Source organism: Nematolebias whitei, chromosome 8 (genome assembly GCF_014905685.2).
Source record: "Nematolebias whitei isolate Nwh7 chromosome 8, NemWhi1, whole genome shotgun sequence".
NCBI classification, from domain to species: Eukaryota; Metazoa; Chordata; class Actinopteri; order Cyprinodontiformes; family Rivulidae; genus Nematolebias; species Nematolebias whitei.
In genome coordinates, this window is record NC_056505.1 from 21,282,777 (window position 1) to 21,300,822 (window position 18,046).

Here is an 18,046-nt window from a genome sequence, read left to right on the forward strand (position 1 = left end):
TGTAACAATTATTCGTTAGTGCCCTAACAATTGGTCGTTAATGGCCTTGACTAGTAAGCGGCCATCAGGGCACTAATGGCCAATTGTCAGGGCACTAATTCATAATTGTTAGGCTGATAGAATAGAATAGAATAGAATAGAATAGAATAGAATAGAATAGAATAGAAACTAGCTCTGGATGTCACCAGCAAACTGGTTGATCCACTATGAGAAGGTGCTGTTTATGAGTTTGTTGCAGCTCCTCAGACTGAAGAAGTCTTTTGTAAAAAAAACCCGAAACGTTTCAACAAGAAGAATCCGTCTAGAGGACCTGAACCTTGTTACATTTTTCTACCTGGATTATTGAGCATGTATCAGAATAATTAGTGTTGTTTGGATTAATCTGTGTTATAAATCATTTTGGCTCACCCAAGTACCTCTAGCGCAGCGGAATGTAACCTTGCCTACGTAGAAAGACGTCTCGTCCAATGATCGTTAAGAGTTTTGTCATGGTGCCTTTCTATTGGCTCATTGTTGAAAGATAGAGGCGGGACTTGTGCAAATCTTTGCGCTCCAGAGAAAACACGGTCGAAGAAGACGGGATTTTTACGCGGCCTGTGGGGTTGTCTTACATCAAAAACAAGATAACGTAATGTTATAGTCTTCATGCTTCTCTTAGATGTTGATTATTTCATGTAGTTGTTGTAGCATGATGGCGGTTTAAACACTTTGACAGAATTCAATGGTTTTGGCTAGCATTAGCTTAATGCTAACGTCGTTGCCTCCTAAACATTCTGTCAGATGCTAACGCCTGTTAGCTACTAACGTTAGCCTAACGTTAAACGCTGTTTACAGTTGCTGTATAACGTGTAAAACTTTTGTATTGTGCGTTCATATGTTCAACAACGATGTTATATTACTTTTTAGAAAGCCAGCCAAAGTAATACCAACAACATGCACACACTGAAGTGTTAATAGTGAAATGTGCAGACAGGCGCTCCTTGCCGGATTCATATTATTTTGTTGTTCTACAGGCCTCCCACGTGGTGCACTCATTAGACGTACCTTCACATGCAGGGAGACTTTTTAATAAAAGCGTAAGTACCTCGTGTGGCATGTTGTTCAACATCCAAATCAGCTAACGCCAGCTCATGTATTGAAAATGCGACGCTATTCAGCAACATTGCAACACACAAGACAGGTGATAGTACTTTCTACTTCCTTTTGCAGAATGAAAGCTCTTGATTAGAGTTGGACAGGAAGAAGACAATACAGAAGACCAGGAAGGAAGTAGACTACCCAGTAACTGTGGGGCCATGGCTTATTCCAGCTACAGCAACCTGAGCAGGGCTCAGCTTACCTTTGAATACCTGCACACAAATTCGTAAGTACCAAATTTATTTTAAAAAGTTAAAGCTTGTCCTCTGGACATTCAAAAAAACAAAGCAAAACGACAACAAAAAATGTAGAAACGTTTCGTCTTTCATGCGAAAGACTTCCTCAGTCTGAGGTGCTGTATTCAGCTCAGTCTCTTAAATAGCACCTTCTCAGAGTGGATCAACCAGTTTTGCTGCTGACAACCAAAACCAGCTGCTCACATGGTCAAGAAGGACCATCAGCCTAACAATGGATCATTAGCACACTGATGGCTGTTTACTGTTCACAGAGGGCTGAGTGATACTAGCAATCACAGCATTGTAAGAGGGGGACAGTTGAACACGGAGGCCTCCACCCCTGTTTAATGATGGATGATTTCTTTTCACAAAGATGGCCTCCTTGACTCCTCTCTCAAACCATCGTTCCTCTCTATCCAGGATGTGAACATCTTCATCCCTGAAAGAGTGACCGCTGGCCTGGAGATGAGTGTAGACCGCAGAGTCCTGGCCTGATGTTATTGATCTTCTGTGCTGGGCCATCCTTTTGGCCAGTGGCTGTTTAGTTTCCCCGATGTAAGACTGATCACCCTCTTGACACTGAACAGCATACACAATATTACTCTGTTTGTGCCGGGGGACTGGATCTTTGGGATGAACCAGTCTTTGCCATAATGTGTTTTGTGGTTTAAAATCCACTGGGACGTTGTATTTAGAAAATAAACGTCTCTGTTTCTCTGATACTCCCTCAACATACGGAATGACCACTGGTCTGGGTCTGGGTTCCTCCTTTTCACCTGTTGGCTGACTGGAGTCCTGTTTGGGTTTCTTCTCTGCTTTCAGGAAGGCCCAGTTAGGATATCCACATTGCTCTAGAGCCTGTCTTGTGTGGGATTTCTCCTTCTGCCTGGCTCCTGAGCTAGTGGGGACACTGTCTGCTCTGTGATACAGAGTCCTGATGACTCCTAACTTGTGCTCCAAAGGGTGATGGGAGTCAAACTGCAAATACTGGTCTGTGTGTGTGGGTTTGCGGTACACCTCGGTTTGCAAATGTCCTCTATCAGAGACTGAGACCTCACAGTCCAAGAAAGCCAACCTGCTTTGTACATCTTCTCATGTGAACTTGATGTATTTATCCACAGAGTTGATGTGGTCAGTAAAATGTTGGTCATTCCGTATGTTGAGGGAGTATCAGAGAAACTGAGACGTTTATTTTCTAAACACAACGTCCCATTGGTTTTTAAACCCCAAAATACATTACAGCAAAGACTGGTTCATCCCAAAGATCCAGTCCCCCGACACAAACAGAGCAATGTTGTGTATGCTGTTCAGTGTCAGGAGGGCTGTGATCAGTTTTACATCGGGGAAACTAAACAGCCACTGATGAAAAACGAAACATTTCTACATTTTTTTGTTGTTTTGCTTTTTTTTTTTTTTTTTTTTGAATGTCCAGAAGACCAGATTTAACTTTTTTAGATTTTTCTACCTGGATTATTGAGCATGCATCAGGATACCAAATTTATTGTTTGTGTCAAGTCACAACCTTTTTGTAACACCACATTACAACCTAAGGGGATTAAAATAGTTGTACAATTCTTTAGCTATGCAATAAATTTTAGAGGTATTTAACACTATAGCTATCAAGAGCATAAAAAGGGGAGTAATAGGCAATATATTTTATCTTGGGTGTGCCCTGAAATGATGCGCTACACACAGTTGTAAAGAAATTGCATATCCATCCATCCATCTATTATCTTTTACCCGCTTCTTCCATTTTGGGTCAAGGGGGTCACCGGAGCCCATGTCCAGCAATCACTGTGCGGGGGGGGGGGGTACACCCTGGACGGGTCGCAAGTCCATCACTGGGACACACGGAGACAAACAAGACAAACAACCATTCACTCTCACACCTAGGGACAATTTAGATTTACCAATTGACCTAACATACATGTTTTTGGTTTGTGGGAGGAATCCGGAGCACCCGGAGAAAACCCACGCATGCACAAAGAGAACATGCAAACTCCACCCAGAAAGGCCTCTGGACCGGGATTTGAACCAAGGACCTGCTCGCTGAGAGGCAGCAGCTCTACCAGTTGCATCACTGTGCTGGCCGAAATTGCATAACTTTTATTTTGTTGTTGTTGTTGTTGTTGTTGTTGTTGTTGTTGTTGTTGTTGTTGTTGTTGTTTGTGGTGGTGGGGGTTTCTTAAAAAGAACAAAAGTATGGATTGATACCGTTTTTTAATTTCATTGTTATATTATGTAAATGACCCAGTGTACAGTATTTGTGGGGAACGCTATAGTTACATTAACAAAACCTTGTAATGTGTTTGAAGAAATGCAAGTTTATGAGATGTATAACAAGAGTAGCATACCTATAATTTATATTGGAAAAGTCTGCCTTGTTCATTCATTCATTCAACCTTTATTTATACAGATTAATCTCATTGAGCCTTGGGGGCTCATGTACGAGAGAGTTAATTGTTCATCTTTTATAGAATAAATTTTATGTTTTTAGGACAACTCACGAGTTCTTATTTGGGGCCTTGGCTGAGCTTGTAGACAATTCAAGGTAACACACAAGGATTTACAATAATAATTACATTTAGTGACAATAAGTTTCATTGTACAAAAATGTTTTTTAATAGCAAATTTAACTTTTCTGTTACAGAGATGCAGATGCCACTCGAATAGACATCTACACAGGTACACAAAATACTAATTCACCAGTTTCTCATTTTTATTTCTTTTACTTTTTTGTTATTTATTTATTCATTAATTTAAAAGAAAAAATAAACAAAACAAATTCATCAAAACGGAAAAAAAAAAATGAATGAAAAAAGGTGCAGAAAGAAGAAAAAAATATATATTTTCATGTTATTCTTCCAGAAAAAAGAGCAGAGTTACGTGGTGGTTTTATGCTTTGCTTTCTGGATGATGGTATTGGGATGGACCCTAGTAAGTGTGATTTTAATATTGGTCAATAATGATGTTTAGTGGTCATACACATTGCTGATTTTGTTTTAAAACATCTCTATTTTATTAGTTGAGGCAACTCACGTGATTCAGTTTGGAAAGTCAAACAAACGGTCCCCAGAGTCCACCCAGATTGGCCAGTATGGAAATGGATTGAAATCGTGAGTCCTTCACGCAGTTCTTTTAGTAATTTTGTGTAATTGGTACACTGATCTTTTAAATTGTCTCTAATAATATAATATTTTCCCCTTTTTTTGTCTATTGCAGGGGGTCAATGCGAATTGGGAAAGATTTCATCTTGTTCACAAAAAAAGAAAATACACTAACTTGTCTTTTCCTGTCAAGAACATTCCACGAAGAGGAAGCACTTGATGAGGTCAGATTCTACTTATACAGGATTTGAGCATGTTGATTTATAATATGAAGCTATGACGTAACTTGGTATACTATTATTTATATTTCTCTTGATTTAAAAAAAATTTTTTTTTGTCCTGTTTGTAATCTTTTTTTATATTTTATTTTTTTATAATCAAATCGTTTGTGTACACGCATACCGGTATACATACAGTATCTCTTCAGCGTGTGTTGATGCAGTTGAACTGATTGCAAATGTATTACACGTTCTGCATTTTACAGTTTTTATAAAGAACATTGCACTAGCTCTTCATTTGTGCAGAATTTGCATCCACTTTGCATTTGTAATAGGCATTATTAAGAAAGAAAACCTGCATGTGTTTCATACGAAAACACGTACCGGTAGTTGTAATGTTTGAATTTCAAAAATATTTGCTAAAAGGGAGTTTGTGTTGAGAGTCAATAAAGATGATAGAATAAACAGAAGACTGTTTGCATCACTGCTTTGTTTGTCATTTTGAATTGATACAGTCACAAATGGGTATAGAATTAGATGCTACTTTTTGTTAATGAACAGCATGTTTGTTTGTTTTTTTCTCTTGGTAACCCTATATTTATATTTTTAAATTAACCAGCTGCATGTTTGCTTCAAATGAATCAAAGGAATAGGACTGAAAAACAACGTTGTGGGTTTGACTGATAAAAAAGTATTTGAGTTGATAGTGATTTCAAAACAGACGGAAAGTTTGGTTGTTTTAGCATTGTATTTAATACTTTTAATCCTCTCACAGGTCATAGTACCTCTCCCCTCCTGGGATCTGAAAACCAAGGAGCCCCTGACTTCCGATCCTGAGAAATATGCGATAGAGACCGAGCTCATCTTCAAATACTCTCCTTTTAAAAATGAGCAGCAGCTGATGGAACAGTTCAACAAAATAGAAAGCGACAGTGGTAAGCATATGACAAGTTTGTCTAAGTCTTAAGCAACTGTTTTTGTCATGCATAAGATTTTCACAAGTTATTTAAAGTGTGTTCGCTGAAATACTTTTTTTTTTTTTTTTTTTTGGTATCACTTTTGTTTTTATTTCTTTAAGGCACTCTTGTAGTCATCTATAACCTAAAGCTGATGGACAACGGAGATCCAGAGCTGGATGTAGAGTCTGATCACCAGGACATACTCATGGCTGGAACACCTGTGGAAGGAGTGTGAGTTTAGCTGTTGCTGTGTTAGAAGATGAATTTAATTACATGTCCCATATTTTCCGGCGGACATGTCGCACCGCCCTATAAGTCACATCAATCCATATTTGTCTAATAAAGTGGAAAAATCCATAAATATGTCGCTTTGTAGTATACACCGCATCTATTCTGCTTCATCGCTGACGCTTCGCGTTTGTTTCTCGTCACCGCTGACGAACTGGAAATGTGGGCCGATGTGTCAAAAATCAATGGGCTGCCAAATGGCGGCCGCGGGAGCATGCACGGGAGGACTTTAACGAGAATTTAACAAGATTAACACTTAAAAACAATTATTTGTTTGCTCGAAAGTTTAGGAAAGGTGTGTCTCAGTCTAACTTTTGCTTAATAAATGCAATTTGACGGTCAAATCGACTGTATTTCAAAAGTATTCACTGCCTCAGTGCTCCTGGGAGCGCGCAGACAGGGAGGAAAAAAGGAGGAACGCTGCGCGTTTCTTCAAAATTTAACAAGATAAGCACCTAAAGCAATTATTTGTTTGCTCAACATTATAGCTCAATTGATGGTCTCAGTTGAACTTTTACTTAATAAATACACGTTAATGGTCAAATTAGCTGCATTTCACCAGAGCATTGCAGTGAAATGAAGCTGGTTTGACGGTTGCTCCAAGCAGCAGGCAGAATGAAGGTGGAAGACTTTGACAAGCCGATTGTGTCATTAATAGCTGGTGAAGATTCTCAGTCATCCAGGACATGGTAAATTCAAAAAACTTCAAGACAAAAACAAAGTATAATAAATAAAGTCCAGTTGTTTTTGTCTTAAACTTTTTTGAATTTGTCATTATATCCATTTTTACCATTACATAATACGACATGCCTTACTACGCTGCTGCCATCTAGTGGCTGAAAATGGTAATGTTCATTTTTTTTCAGTCAGAATGAATGAAAACGGTCGTATCTCAGGCAAAACTCGGTTTATAAATATGGGGGGGAAAATCCATAAATACATCACTTCGGCCTATAAGTTGTAGGGCATGCAAATTATGCAAAAAAAACAAACAAAAAAAACGTGACTTATACAGCGAAATATAGGGTAGTAAAATCTGTTATAATTAGGGTAATTACGTTATTGCCAGTGTTTGATAGTTTATTTGTCAGTTGGCAAAATATGTCATGAATCACTTGTAATGAAACTCTCAAAGTAATCAGTGAATGCAGTTCTAAAACTGGTTACTTTTTAAAGTCAGTTTATTTGAGATGGCTGCTGCAGCTAATCTTGGAATACACAGAAATGACTGACTCACTCATCTTACAGACACTAATCTAAAATATGGTGTGGCAGTTGAGTCATCTGCAACATATAAGCTTAATGCTAACAAATTGTGCATAAAATGTTTTAAACTTTGGCATGCAAGGCATCGAGTCATATGCATTTTTTATTTGTATAAACATTTATAGATGATTGCTTTTGTCAGAAATGTTTTTCAATAGTTTTTCTAACTTTCCCAGGAAGCCAGAAAGGAGGTCGTTCAGGGCTTACACTGCTGTGCTGTACATTGACCCACGCATGAGGATTTTTATCCAGGGACATAAAGTTAGGACTAAGAGACTGTCCTGCTGCCTTTATAAACCAAGGTAATTTCATAATGTCCATAAATGATGATTGACTTGGTGTTTTGTTAATTTAATGAGATTTTGACGGCCATTTTTTATTTTTAAGAATGTATAAATACACATCCACTCGTTTCAAAACACGTGCTGAACATGAAGTTAAAAAGGCAGATCATCTTGCAAAAATTGGTAAGTTTTTGATGGAATAATTAAAGATTTTAAATTTTATTTCCAAGTTAACTGGACTTGATTCTGTTATGACTTTCAGCTGAGGAGAAGGCCAGAGAAGCAGACAGCAAGCGTATAGCTATGGAGACCAGATTAGGAGATGACATATCAAAAGATTCAAGGGTGAGAAAAGTTTTTTTTTGTCAAATACAAATGATTTTATGTGGGCTAGTGTCTGTCCCTGCAGACAATGTTTTTTTTGTTTTTTTTGTTTTTTTTATCACAAAACTATTTAAATAACTGATTTCTTCTCTTTTGTTATTTTAGACAATTCTGAGGAAAGTCCAGGATTCAGCCATGATGCTGCGAAGGGAGGCTGACATAAGGAAAAGAAATCTTGAAGCCAAACAAAAGTATGTTAGAAAAAGTGTTTTTTTAACTCTAAAGCAGAGTTGGTATGCTTATCTACATCTGTACTGTCACTAATTATCTATATTGAATGTTGTTTGTGTGGATTCTTAGTTATCCAGGACATGGTAATCCTAAAGTTTAGCTAGATGGTCATCTGGAGCTATTATTTCTTGGAAGACATTTCACCTCGCATCCAAAGAGCTTCTTTAGTATAGGACTGAAGAAACATCTTTGAGAAACAACAAAATAAATCAAAGGGGGCTTTTTTTTTTTAACTTATTTTTTAGTTGTATCTGACAAATTAGCTAGTGAGCTCAATGCCCCTGATGTCTGTTAGTAATAATGATGTAGAAACGGATCACACTTATAAAAACAAAACGTATACATTTAAGTGAAATGGGCAGGGAGGGATACAAAAAACACAAAACACCATAAACAATAATAAGCAAATGAAAGAAGCATTAAAATCAAATACTGCAAAATTCAATAATAGAAATTAAGTAATAAAATGACTTTTAAAAGCAGAAACTTTTTAACACAATGAGTCCCACTGTTTTCTGCAGCAGATTCCAGTCATTTGAGGCAGCAAATGCAGACATTACAACAAAACAAGACGTGGTCCTTTGGATCCGAGGACTCTTACTGGCCTTGATGCTCACACCTGGTTTAAATGATAGTGATGCACAGGAAAGAAAGTGAGGACTGAGGAAAATGTTGGTTTATCACAACAGATCTTGTCATTACAATCAAAGTCAACTTTATTGTCAAAACTGCAATATGTACAGGACAGACACAGGATTGAAATTACATTACTCTCAGACCCCTGGTGCAACAATAACCATTAAACATTAAAACATTTAATAGACATTAGCATAAAATGAAATAACGAAGTATGATACTGTCCTAAATTGTAGTATAGCAGTATAAAAATATTTTTTTAAAAGTATATCTATAAAATAAAATAAAGTTCCTGACATTGACATTTGTAGTAAAGTGACAAAGCAGCATATGAAGTGAATGTACACAGTATATGTATGAAGTCTTTGATATTGGTATAGAGGTAAAGTGACATGCAATAAGGCTGGTAAAAAATATATATCAACAGTAGTGTGAATATAAACAGTAGTGCAAATATAAACAGTAGTGCAAATATAAACAGTAGTGCGAATATAAACAGTGGGAATATAAACAGTAGTGTGAATGTAAACAGTAGAGTGACTAAATAGTAATAATAATAATACATTTTATTTCAGGGCGCCTTTCAAAAACCCAAGGTCACCTTCCAAAAACAATTAAAATCAGCAATTAATAAAAACAGAATCAACAAATAATTCAAATAAGTCACGATAAAACAACACTTAAAACAAAGTTAAATAGAATATGCATGTTTGAACAGGTGTGTTTTCAGTTGTGATTTAAAAGAGGGAAGAATAGTGCAAATATAAACAGTAGTGTGAATATAAACAGTAGTGTGAATATAAACAGTAGTGTGAATATAAACAGTAGTGTGACTATAAATAGTAGTGCAAATGTAAACAGTAGAGCATCATTGTAATTCAGCATCAGTTGTAATGATGTAATGTACATCATTACAATCTCAAACAATTTAATTTTACATAATCTTGTCTAATATTGTGTAACCCCAGTATAAGCTGTTTTATTTGAGTTTAGGTTGTATGATTTTAAAATGGTTGTTGTTTTGACATGTGTTTAAACATTGTGATGTGTTTTATGATTTTAACTACACAATATAACAGAAAAGGATAATTAGAGCATGTTATGACTTGACCTGTAAAACTTATCCATAGTTTTTTTTTTTTTAATTAAATATCTGCACCCTTGTCATATATTTTTCAAATAGAAATAAGTTAACTTTGTATCTGGCACTGAATGCAAGTTCTTAAGTAATATGCTCTGTACAGTACAATTAACAAATTAATATTACAAATTAACTGATTCTATGTGCAAATTTTGTATTTAAAATTCTCCAACCCAAGTCAGCTTAGCCATTTGAAGCATGATAAATAGTTCCTCTTTTCTTATTTAGTATTTTCTCCCTATTCTTGCTTGTTTTTAGAGCACTGAAGGAACCCAAGGACCTAAATTTTATATTTGGACTGAATATTGAACAGAGGGACTTGGATGGGATGTTTGTGTACAACTGCTCTCGCCTCATTAAGTTGTATGAGAAGACGGGGCCTCAGCTTGAGGGAGGCATGTAAGTTTAATGCACAAAGAAGGGAATTCTTTTACTTTTAATTGTAACCATCAACTGAAACATGTTTTTTTGTGTTTAAGGGCGTGTGGAGGCGTAGTTGGAGTTGTAGATGTCCCATATTTGGTTTTAGAGCCAACTCACAACAAACAAGACTTTGCAGATGCTAAAGAGTACAGACACTTACTGAAAGCCATGGGAGAACATCTAGCTCAGTACTGGAAGGATATCAACATCGGTAAGTTTTTTTTGTAATTATTATTATTATTAGTAGTAGTAAATTCTCACGGTAAGTTTTTTTTGTAATTATTATTTTGTTATTATTAGTAAATTCTCACAGATAAAATGTTTCTGTTCATGCAAGTGACATTAGCAAGTCAGGCCTCAAGAAGGCAAACATAAGAATATGATCATATTCATATATCATCATATTCATCATATCATCAATGCTAAATGTTTAACAGCAGCTGCAGTTATAGCAAATTGGAAAATGCAACTTTAAGGGGAGAAAAATACATGAATACTGGTTTAAAAAAAAAAAAATAAGTTTTTGTGTGTTTATGCAGCTCAAAAAGGCATCGTAAAGTTCTGGGATGAGTTTGGATATTTGTCTGCTAGCTGGTCTGCACCTCCTTCATCAGAGTTGAGATACAAAAGACGTCGCGCAATGGAGATACCACTTACTATTCAGTGTGGTAAGTGACTCAGTCATTAGTCATTCACAGCTGTACTGTCACAAACACATTACTCTCTGAGCAGACTTGGTCTGAACTTTTTCATTTAATTTTTAGATAAATGTTTAAAGTGGAGGACGCTGCCTTTTCAGCTGGATGCAGTGGATAAACGCTACCCAGACAGTTGGGTGTGTCTGATGAACCCTGACAGCAGCCAGGACAGGTACAAATGCGTTGTGGATGCGACTATGTCGTATACTGGCAGTCACTGTTATTTTACTATTTTTTTGTGACTGTCTTGTCCCAGTTTTTTCTGTAATGCTGTTTTGTGGGACTTTGTTTCTAAATTACTGAACTGTAGTGTTTGCACTTTGTGTTTGTAGGTGTGATGCATCCGAACAGAAGCAGAATCTACCTTGTGGCGTTTTGAAAAAAGACAAACCATCGGCTGAAGACAAAAAGAAGGAGTTAGCTGAGAAAATCAAGCAGCAGCAGGAGAAACTAGAAGCCTTGGAGGTAATATATTTATTTATGCATCTCTTTTTTCTCTCTCTTGTGCATATCAGAGAAATATATTTTATTTTATTTCAGAAAACCAACACAATTAAATCTGCAGACGATATCAAAAAGTTACCACTTGATGTCAGCACCAAACCGAAGACATTTTCACAGGTACAGGCAGCTATTCTTGTCAAGTCTGTATTTTTCACAAATCAAGGCTAGCTGAAGCCGTTTTCTCCTGAATTTTACTATTTTGAGGCATTAATTTAGTTGTGCTTGAGTTGTTAAATTGTTAAATTTCAATGCTGTGTGTCATTAGAGTCTATTATCTAGTCTTTGCCACAGGAAAGAGAGACGTGAATTTTTTTATTGTTTTGTAAATAAAATTGTAATTTTTATAACTTGTCATGTTATTTATTTAGATAACCAGGTCTTCTGAAAGGACCGTAACACGCCCACGCTCACCACCCCTCCCAGCCCACCTGAAAAATGCTTCAAGCGTTCCTCCAACCCGTACGGCTTCTCAGCGCCCCAGTCGGGCTTCTGCTGCCGCAGCTCCACCACCTAAAGTTGAACTGTCCAGATCCAGAGCTGCAGCAAAGCCTCCTCCACCTGCACCAAAGCCAGTGTCCAAAACTACTGCAAAAACACCCCCATCCAGTCGCAGCTCACGAGTAAGTAAAGAGATTTTGAGTGATGGATCATTTAACAAGTTAAAATTAAAAAGAATATGAAATAGTCAAACTTGTCTCCATACAGGCCTCCACCAAAGCAGCATCTGTTAAACCGGCACCTACTGGACTTCGCAAGAGAATAATTGAGCAGGAAGACAGTGATGAAGAGGAGGAAGAAGAAGAAGAAGAGGAGGAGGAGGAGGAAGAAGATAAAGAGGACGAAGAAGAGGAGGAAGACAGTGAAGAGGACAGTCAAGAAGAACCACAAACAAAGAAATCCAAGATGGCCACAGCAACCAGTAACCGTGGTAAAGTGGTAGAGAAGCCCACCCCAGCCAAACGTGGCAAGCTGGATGAGGTAAACACATGTAGTTCACTCTTGGCATTGTATGAGAATCAGCGCTGTCCTGTTTTACACTTGTACTAATATTTTTTACTAGTGTAATACATTAATTCACTTTAAAATGGAGAATAATTTTAATGCATTAAAACAGGAACAGAAACAACTTAACCAGATATTTACATACGTAGGCCCTTCATATAGGGATTATAAAATCATATTTATGGATTATCTGTGTCTACAGAGACCCTTTGTCGTCCCTTTTCTTGCCTTTAATCGTGTTACAGCCACTGAGGCTGCACAGTAACATCCCAGTGCTCCCCTTTTCTTTTGCTTCCCTAATAAACAAAAAAGCTTTATTGCGTAGAAAATATGTATTCCTCAAATGCAAATACCTTTCCCCCTTAGTTCTTTTTTTAGCACAAGTAACAGTGATACAAAAACATCTGAATAGTAGCGCACACCCTTTATAAGTGAAACAACATTTAAATGGAAGATGCCTCTGCGTTGAGAAAAGCTTTATTGATCTGCACTTGATGTAAATATAACAAAACATTTGAAGATGGCATCAAATTGGTCCATGAGCTGTTTCCTATTTTCCTTGATTTTTATTTTTTTTTTTCCCGTAGACAAATTTTACTTGGAGAGTTTGTACTGAACTGCTGCTGCAAGTTCTACTTTATTAGCATGCAATAGTGTTGGTGAATCCAGCCTCCAAAAGAACTTCCAGTCAGATCCCCCTCTGCTATTGACCTTGCAGGTTAAAACGTACACTCAGCCTGAGAAGAAAACAATTTCCACTCCTTTGCGGCAGCCACCAACCACATCAGCCTCTGTTAAATCTATTTCCACTCAACAGCAAGAAACTAAAGAAAAGGTAGCTTTACAGTCTGTCTGCTACTTCTGAATAAACCTGAGCTGCATCTACCGGTACTCACAATTTCTCACAATCCAGGAACAACTGGGTTCTCAGCACGCTTGAGTGTTTGTCAGATTAACATTCTCCTTCTTTACTTCTCTATTTTTGTTAGTGGGGCTGTCGTTTCCTTAATGTAGCTTTTTAGTGAGCATGCCAAACTTACCTTATAATCAGGATCGGTTTGGGACCTTTTTTTCTATCAGAACATTTTTTTCTTCTGTAAAATACTCCTGTGTCTGTGGTTGTAATCATTTTGGTATTTTCAGGCATCTGAGAAAGTTCCAGAGAAGGAACCAGAGAACGACATAAAAAGTGCTCAGAAAGGTGAGATGGTCGACTGTTGCACCTTTTTAATGTGTCAAATGGGAATGGGGAGAAATAATGGGTTTTGTTGATATTATTATAGATAAGGGTCTGCTTGTTGAAGTACGTGTCAATAAAGAGTGGTTTACTGGCAAAGTCGTCGCTGTGGAGACTAATAAACAGAGCGTTCGTTGGAAAGTTAAATTTGATTACGTGCCGCGATCTACTCCCAAAGACCGATGGTAAGATTTCTGTTTAGATGCATTCTGATCGTGCTTTGTTTACATGATAAATAAACCTGTTCTTTGTGTCACTGTTAAGGGTGTTTAAGGGGAGTGATGAAGTACGGTTGATGCGTCCACCATCCCCCATCTCTCAGACGCCTGATACCCAACAGGAGGTTGAGAAAGGCCCTGCACCCATGGAGCCGGACACGACTCAGCCTGGAACCAGTCGAGAGGTGACTGATAGCCTGGTTTCCATGATGAGGTGAGCTACACACCATTTCTTTTTATTACAGATATCTGCAGATAATTTTTAGTTTGTCTTTCTTCTCTAAAGTATTTCATAAGCCTGCATTCACTGTTCTGTTTCCATTATTCCAGGACGATGCTGCGTTACTTCTACCCTCCTGCTTTTCGGATTCCAAAGGATGATGTTAACAGCATGACAGCAGAGGAGTTGGTAGCCTTTCCCTTGGTGAGATACATGATTTAATGGACTGAATCTGAATTAGGGAGATTTAATACTTAAAATACTCTAGGAAATTGAGTTAAAGACTACCTACTGGAAGACAGATCATAGATAATAGTTGACTAAGCATAACTATTGTTGACTTATTCACAGCTAATGCATTTAATTTCATTTTTTGTTTTATTTCCACCATTTTTATTCCTCTTTTTAGAAAGAATATTTTCAGCAGTATGAATCAGGTCTCCAGTCGTTGTGCAACTCGTACCAGAGCAGAGCTGATGCGAGGGCCAAAGCTGTGGAAGAAAAGAACAACAACGCCGAGCTCAAGCTGAAGGAGGCGGATGAGAAACTACAAAAACTACGAACAAACATTGTAGCACTTCTGCAGAAAGTGCAAGAGGTGAGACCTCTATTATTTTTTCACCTTCCTGTTGAATCTCCATAACGTAAATAATATGTTGGAGCAATTTATGATCACACTTGTGTGTATAAAGTAATACAATTAGAATTATTATTTTTTGACAATAAAAGGACATTGACATCAACACGGATGATGAACTCGATGCCTACATAGAAGACCTCCTTACCAAAGGTGACTGAAGACATGGAAGAGGAGATGAACATTAAAAACTTTAGTTTTCAGTCCAGCCATCACTTGCTGATAACTCCCCAAGGACCCAAGTTTATGTCTGGGTTGTGAATATTTTGGCATACTTGCATTTCTTGGTCCCTCTGCGGTAAATCCTAAGTTTAGTTTGTTTCTTATTTGTTAATTAGCCTTGTGGTTTTTCCTTTTAGTCATCTTTATATCCCTGCCCATAGACTTTATGGATATCTGTTCAAAACAAGTAATCCTGATTTAACTTTGTATTTTTATGTAGGTTAATGTGTTCTTATGTTTTTATATACTCAACTATTGTGATAAGCTACATTTGTTCTAATTTGGTCTGCTATCAGATAAGTATTTCACGCTTAATTTACAACACAACGTCTGTTTAAGATTTGGACTTAACCAGTTTATGCCGTTTTATCTTACCAGTAACTTTTATTTTTGTACACGAACAATTTGGCTCTACATTTTTGTCCAAATTTGGTTTGTAAACCAAATTAATCTGTAATTTGAAGTGTGAGATGCCACAATGCAAGCACCAGTGACTTGCCAGGTTTTATCAGTAACAATATTCCTTCAATCCCCTCTGTTTGTGTTTAATTTTTTGGGGAGAGAAAAAAACGTTCATTGTAAAGCTGTATGTTCTTGATCATTTATTACCATTATTCTTTCTTTTGAATGGAAATTTTAACAAACCATAACAATGTTTTATTCAACAGTGCATGCTTAAGGTCTTGTTCTAATTAGAGCAAATTGTTCTGTGTTTCTGACAATTCTTGACCTAAAACAATAAACCAGTTCAGCAACACTTCACTTTTATATTTGTGTGTGAAACATGAAATGTTAATCATGGGGAATGTCTAGCTATGTAAAAATTATATATACGTACAATAAAACAAATTTTTTTTCATGATCAAATCATTTTAATTTTAATTGTGCAATTTAGTAATGTACCTTTTGACAATCTGATGTATTTGTAGATCATCCCAGTTTTATTAAAGGTATTTTTTTTTTGTTAAATGATAATTGCATCATTTCTGTTAAAAGGAAATCCAAACTAAACAATGAAACAATGCATCTGCGTTGCAGGTTTATTTATTTATTCACTGGCCCAATAGATAAAACTTGATCCTTTGGGGAATTTCCTTTAGGGAAATTCCTTTTTTTTAGGATCGCAGTGTTAGTTTCCTGAATTCTGATTTTTTTTTTCTCAGAATACCCAATGTACATCTATTTTTATTACACATTTTAGTGAGTTATGTACACACAAATATATATGTATGTTCAGCACCCCACCACCCTCTGCAAATATATGTTGGTGTGTATATATGTTCATCGATGTGATTAATCAAATTAAGTTAAATGTAAATGCTCTTTATTCAGAAAGATCCACGTCACATCTACATTTCAGGATCTGGTTAAGACGCAGATTAAATATTAAATATGAATATTTCTATGTTTATCATCACAATAATAGTGTTAATGTTACACACGTTGGCAGCACGGTGGCACAACTGGTAGAGCTGCTGCCTCTCAGCGAGCAGGTCCTTGGTTCAAACCCCGGTCCAGGGGCCTTTCTGGGTGGAGTTTGCATGTTCTCTCCGTGCATGCGTGGGTTTTCTCCGGATACTCCGGTTTCCTCCCACAGACCAAAAACATGCATGTTAGGCTGATTGGTAACTCTAAATTGTCCCTAGGTGTGAGTGAGAGAGTGAATGGTTGTTTGTCTCGTTTGTCTCTATGTGTCCCTGTGATGGACTTGCGACCCGTCCAGGGTGTACCCCACCCCTCGCACAGTGATTGCTGGACATGGGCACCAGCGATGCAGCAAAATGGAATAAACGGGTAAAGAAAATGGATGGATGGATGGTTACACACGTTAGTAGTTGTAAACACTCAAAAAGAATACATATGTTTTAGTGCTCACCTATAACCTAAATAAGGAGTAAACCTTTTTAATAGTCACGTTAAAAGTTGCAAATGCTGTCTTTGGTGCCTGTTTGTTTTCCAAATATATTGGGGTGTGTGAACGACGAGGATTAATTTAGAACATTTTGTAGAACGGTGCTTTATGAAGTTCAGTCTATTTCCTTGACCGGCAGATTTGCCACATCCAATATAGCGGACGCTCTGACGTACCGCTGCAGCGGTAGACTCCTCAGTCTGTATGTGTGTAACTTAAAAACCTTGTGGGGGGGAAATAGGCTTGCACAGCTGTTTACATGTTTCCACTGAATGAATGATAAAAGTTCAATGAGACCAACCTGTATAAATAAAGGTTGAATGGAAAAAAAAATATGAAAAAAAATTATTTCGCTTCACTTCCGCCACATTTAATATGGCAACGACGTTAACGTAAGACGTCGACGTACAAGCCAGCTCGACGAGACGACTACGTAAACGTCTGTTTACATCTGCCGCTAAGCTAACGCTCGGTAAGCTTGTTAGCTCATGTGTTTAATCTGTAAAACTTTGTGAAGTTTGACTTTTAAATAGTTCAGTGATGAAGAAAATATAAAATGGACATTTTAGAAATTGCTGGTCATACCTAAAACGTTTACAGCTGTTTTTAATGCTTCGTTGTGTTTGTTTCTATATCAATTATATAAATTATATCAACTTTCAGAGCTCAACAGAGTTAAGCTAACAATCAGATTGTTAAACGTTTTAATTATCAGATTATACTTAAATTAAATATGTAACAAACGAGTAGCGCAGATTTGTTAAACGAAATGGGAAATCTTACAAACGAAACGAAATTAAATCTTACAAAAATATTTGAAGCTCTCGACCTTGACCTCTCTAAGTGTCTTTAAGAATCTGTTGGACACCTGGCAGGGTCCAATGCTGACATGTTCCTGTTTTTAGTTTTCTACATTTGTCTTGAAATCTAGCTGGGGTTTTTTTTGTTTGTTTGTTTGTTTGTTTTGTTACCTTTCCCTTTTAGCCATCCTATTTGTTAAAAAAACAACAAAAAAAACTGCAGTATGACTTTTTATAATTGTTTATTGTTGTTGCTGTTGTCCATTGTTGTCATCTTTCTTTGTTG

General features: G+C 37.0%; 2 protein-coding genes across 2 annotated transcripts in view; both read left to right on the forward strand.

Annotated features, from left to right (window-relative positions):
* Positions 1-531: 531 nt before the first annotated feature.
* morc2 (MORC family CW-type zinc finger 2) lies at positions 532-15,881 on the forward strand. Its single transcript, XM_037681049.1, has 29 exons — positions 532-628; positions 1,014-1,076; positions 1,210-1,363; positions 3,871-3,924; positions 4,024-4,058; positions 4,242-4,310; positions 4,399-4,489; positions 4,596-4,704; positions 5,474-5,633; positions 5,777-5,888; positions 7,388-7,513; positions 7,599-7,678; positions 7,758-7,840; positions 7,985-8,070; positions 10,146-10,286; positions 10,367-10,521; positions 10,850-10,978; positions 11,075-11,180; positions 11,341-11,473; positions 11,549-11,629; positions 11,881-12,132; positions 12,218-12,490; positions 13,233-13,349; positions 13,658-13,715; positions 13,798-13,936; positions 14,016-14,183; positions 14,300-14,393; positions 14,599-14,787; positions 14,919-15,881. Exons 3-29 carry the CDS (start codon positions 1,296-1,298, stop codon positions 14,985-14,987), a joined length of 3,177 nt encoding a protein of 1,058 aa, XP_037536977.1. The 5' UTR covers positions 532-628; positions 1,014-1,076; positions 1,210-1,295; the 3' UTR covers positions 14,988-15,881.
* Positions 15,527-18,046, forward strand: part of LOC119413088 (acyl-CoA dehydrogenase family member 11-like) — a 10,128-nt gene continuing 7,608 nt past the window's right edge. The window contains exon 1 of the mRNA XM_037680101.1: positions 15,527-15,559. Coding sequence (XP_037536029.1) covers positions 15,527-15,559 — 33 coding nt within the window. The remainder of the gene's footprint in view (positions 15,560-18,046) is intronic.

Bases quoted from the DNA above. Each gene is read 5' to 3' on its own strand.
- morc2 (XM_037681049.1), top strand. From the start codon at position 1,296: ATGGCTTATTCCAGCTACAGCAACCTGAGCAGGGCTCAGCTTACCTTT. The intron at 7,679-7,757 runs GTAAGTTTTTGA...TATGACTTTCAG, and splicing joins AGATCATCTTGCAAAAATTG to CTGAGGAGAAGGCCAGAGAA. The intron at 14,788-14,918 runs GTGAGACCTCTA...TGACAATAAAAG, and splicing joins TTCTGCAGAAAGTGCAAGAG to GACATTGACATCAACACGGA.